This window comes from Alligator sinensis, unplaced genomic scaffold (genome assembly GCF_000455745.1).
Source record: "Alligator sinensis unplaced genomic scaffold, ASM45574v1 scaffold78_1, whole genome shotgun sequence".
Taxonomy (NCBI): Eukaryota; Metazoa; Chordata; order Crocodylia; family Alligatoridae; genus Alligator; species Alligator sinensis.
Genome location: NW_005842171.1, coordinates 1,331,427 through 1,335,333, shown reverse-complemented (window position 1 = coordinate 1,335,333; position 3,907 = coordinate 1,331,427). Strand labels below are relative to the sequence as shown.

Genomic DNA, 3,907 nt, shown 5'->3' with positions numbered 1-3,907 from the left:
GGGCACAGCGCGCAGCGCGGCGGTGAGCCGGCCGAGTTCGGGGAGCCGGGAACTCTGGTCCACCCGCTCCGGAATAACAGCGGGGCCGGGGCCGGGGCCGGGGCAGTGCCTGGGGCGAGGCACTCACTAGGGAGTTGCGGGAGGAGGTGCCGGGGGCTTTGCAGGAAAGCGCGGGGCCCGGCTGAGTCGAGGAGAGGACATGAAGCAGCAGCGGCCGGGTGAGTGCCTGTGGTGCAGGGGCTGTGCCGGGCAAGGCGCCGGCCCGAGGAGGCCGAGCTGCGGCTGAAGGGGAGTATGGGGCAGGTGCAGTGTTGGGGGCCGCACCGTTTCTGGCGGAAAACCATTTGTGGGCCGTCTGCAGCTGGGGAAACAAGGCTCTGAATCCATCACTCCTCTCCTCAGGATGGATAAAGTGGTTCATCCACAAAGTCTCTCTCTGGGGCCAAGTTGTGCAGCTTAGGCTGGAAATGTAGAGATTGAATAGACAGACAGGGTTCCTTGGGTGAATTACTGTCAGCATTCTCTTAGCTGTCTGCCCTTGGTGCTTTTCTCTTTGTGCTCTGCCACTGCAGGGGGGCTTACAGAATTAATAGTTACACTTGAAAGCAATTCAGAGAGATGGGGGACATTTTTACTTATTCTAAGAGTACTTTTTGGCCTTGGAATTTGTCAGACTGGTTTTTTTTATAGGTTGGACACAAATGTGTTGTGTGGCCTGGTTGTGACATGGTAACCTCTGTCACTCATGGGTCTTCTATAGATTGGTCCAGCTGCTTCTAAAACTGCTGTAAACTTCGACTTTGTATGGTTGTGGCATGCCCTGATAACTTGACAAGATTTTTTCGTTTGGTTCCATCTACGCAGGGAAGATGTATTAATGCCATATTCTGCAATAGCTTTAATAATAAACACCATACCTAAATGGTTCCTGGGGGGTTTTCTGTTTTTTTTAAGGGGGGGGGGGTGTTGTGTGGGGTGCGGGGGGGGGGGGAGGTGTGGAGGACAGAGAGGGTGAGGGAGAGCTCTTGTGCTTGCTTCCAAAAATATCAAATAAGGTATATTGTCTGGACAGAAGCATATTATTCAGAAGGGTCTGTGTGTGTTAGTTTGTTTACTGATTAAAATTAGTACTAATACACTTAATAGTGAACAGTGGGGATTGCTTGCTATAAATCAGAAACAAAAGCAGTGGAAAGGTCTTCCTTTAAGGTTAAGCTTCCTTCTTTTGGCTGGACTGCAGCACATCCTTTTTGTTTATTTCCTTATAGTTCCTATCAGTTTAGTTTCTTCAATGTATTTTCATACCATAAATTGCTAAATGTAAAATTACCTAATACCATGAATCGCGTAATCACTTAACATAAGCTGTATCTCTTTTTGCAAGGCTATAATTGAGGTTTTGTTAAAAATGGCTGAGTTTCAAAGTGAAATGTTTAATTACACTATCTGTCATATAGTGTAAGTGTTTGTTGTTTTGAGATCCAGCCAACTAAATTACTAGGCAGTTGGCTACACCATGTTTTAAGTCAGTCTTTAAACACTTATATTGGTTAGGCTATGTAACTTACTTTTTTGTATTAAATTAATTTTATTAAAATGATAAATGAACAACAGAATATAGGGGGAAGTAAAGTACTAAGGTCTAAATTTTACTGCAAAAACCTTTTTTGGTTTGGCTGAAGATTGCATATGCTTTCAAAAGAATAACTTATGAGCAGCTTTTAGACTCTGTTTCTTGCAGGAAAATGAAAAGGCTCAAAGAAGTTAGTATTTCATGGAGAAAGTAATAGAATTATATATTAATAATCTATGAACCTACAGGATTGTTCTCAACAAAAATAAGTAGTTTCCGTTGGTGAAAAATTTGTTCCCAACTTAAGACTCTTAGACAGCTTAGACTTGTTTTGTCCTATTTATTGATAACATTTTTGTAATAGTTTGAAGGATCTGTTGATATGGAGAAACATTCTTAGAAAATTAATTATTGTAGAAATAAGTGCTAGCTATTTATGCTCTATGCATGTTTCTACCTTGGCTGGATTTTTAATTTTTCTTTGTTTGTTGATTATATCAGTTACAAATGTTGCAGATAGTATTCTTACTTAAAACAGGAATTTCTAAATTCTAAAGACGTATGTAAATGTTAAAATGAAATAAACTTTTAGTGGAGTATAGAACAAGGAGAAACTAACTGCTAAAAAGAATTTTAGGCCCTTTTCAAAATATATAATGGAAGTAACTCAGATGGATCTTAGTGTGTTTTGACTCTCCACAGCATGGTTAATGATCAGTAGAGGTGCACCGATACATTGGTCCATATTGTATCGGCACCGATAAAAGGAAAATTTACATTATTGGCAATCGAGTTTTTTTGGCTGATGTGGCTGATTTAATGTTGCTGTTAATTGCTGCGTGCATTAGCACAGCTGCACTGTGCATATGGCTAGCCCGGCAGCTCAGAAATCGTCCAGCTGGTAAGACTGTTGGTGTGGGAGGGAAGGGGTGTCGGGGGGGACAGATTGGGGCCCCTGAAATGAGGGAGGGAGTGGAGCTGGGGCAGGCGCTGCCCAGTCGGGGTGGGGCGTGGGACAGAGCTGCGAGAGGCCCATCTGGGGGGCATGGGTGCAGGGGTGGATCCTGCCGCTACACACACCTCAGGGGAGCCTTGTGGGGCATGTGCCCCTCGGATCTGTTCGCATAGCGTGGGCGGCTCTCGCTATGGGCTCTTCCTGGTGGGGGGGCAGAGCTGGGGCTGCGCTTGAGGTGGGCAGCAGCGGTGCTGGGAGGGGGACTACAGCGAATTCTGGGGTGGCTGTAGCCCACCCCAGCGCCGCTTCTGCCTGTCCTGAGTGCAGCCCTGGCCCCAGCCTGGGGCGGCAGCCCACTCATGCACAGATCCAGGGGGCATGCCCCCCATTGCTCCCCCCTGGGGTGCACACTCTGTCCCACGCTCTGCCTGGCTGGGCAGCACCTACCCCAGACCCACTTCCTCCCTCACCAAAGGGGTCTTGATCTGCCCCCCTCATGCCCTTTCCCTCCCCCTGCCCCTTCCCACCCCCACAACAGATTTACCAGCCAGACGTTGCTCTCCAAACTGCTGGGCTGCATATCAGCAGTCGGATCGGTATCGGCCAATATGGCTCGTTAATGATCGGTCATTAGTATTGGCCCAAAAAATCCTTATCAGTGCACCCCTTATAATAAGTTAATAACTAATGGCTGTGTATTTTAAACATGTGCCAGCAGCCTAGGCAGCAGCACTGGTTGTCTTCCTGTAAACAGTCGCTAAATCTGTTTTACAGTATAGACCAGCATCATCCAATCTTTCTGGGTTCATGACTACATCTGATGAAAGTCTGATGCTTTCAGTAGAATTCCCATGGGGGTCATGGGACCTACTTTGGAAATAATTGGTGTAGGTTGTAAGTGATTCCTCCTTCATCTCAGCTTTCTCTAGAGTCTGTTGTCCCATGTACTGCTCTGCACCCATGTCCTCCAGACTCTGTTTTGCTACGGTAGCAGTAAGGGATCCTTCCTGATGTGCTTATACAAAATGTTGTCAGTATGGATGATGTGGAATCATCAGTACAGTTATCGCATGGTTGCCACTTCCAACTGTTTATTTACATTGTTGTCAATCCTCCTTCCAAACAGTTGGAATTTAGGTTTGGAAAGGACCATAATCCCAGAATTTTCTCTTCTTTCATAGATTTCATAGACATTAGGGCTGGAAGGGACCTCGGAAGATCATCGAGTCCAGCCCCCTGCCTAAAGGGCAGGAAGTCAGCTGGGGTCATAGGATCCCAGCAAGATAAGCATCCAATTTACTCTTGAAGGTGTTCAATGTAGGTGCTTGAACCACCTCCGATGGCAGGCTATTCCAGACCTTGGGGGCTCGGACAGTAAA

General features: G+C 46.3%; 1 protein-coding gene across 3 annotated transcripts in view; it reads left to right on the top strand.

The window, feature by feature from the left end:
* Positions 1-6: 6 nt before the first annotated feature.
* PFKFB4 (6-phosphofructo-2-kinase/fructose-2,6-biphosphatase 4) overlaps positions 7-3,907 on the top strand; it is a 69,978-nt gene continuing 66,077 nt past the window's right edge. The window contains exon 1 of one of the 3 annotated variants that reach the window (XM_025206762.1): positions 7-22. Coding sequence is in view for 2 of the 3 variants with exons in the window: in XM_025206761.1 (XP_025062546.1) it covers positions 200-218 (19 nt within the window). In the remaining variant the exon portion in view is untranslated. Of the gene's footprint in view, positions 23-102; positions 219-3,907 lie in introns of those variants that run through there. The other 2 variants (XM_025206761.1, XM_025206760.1) reach the window with 2 other exon arrangements.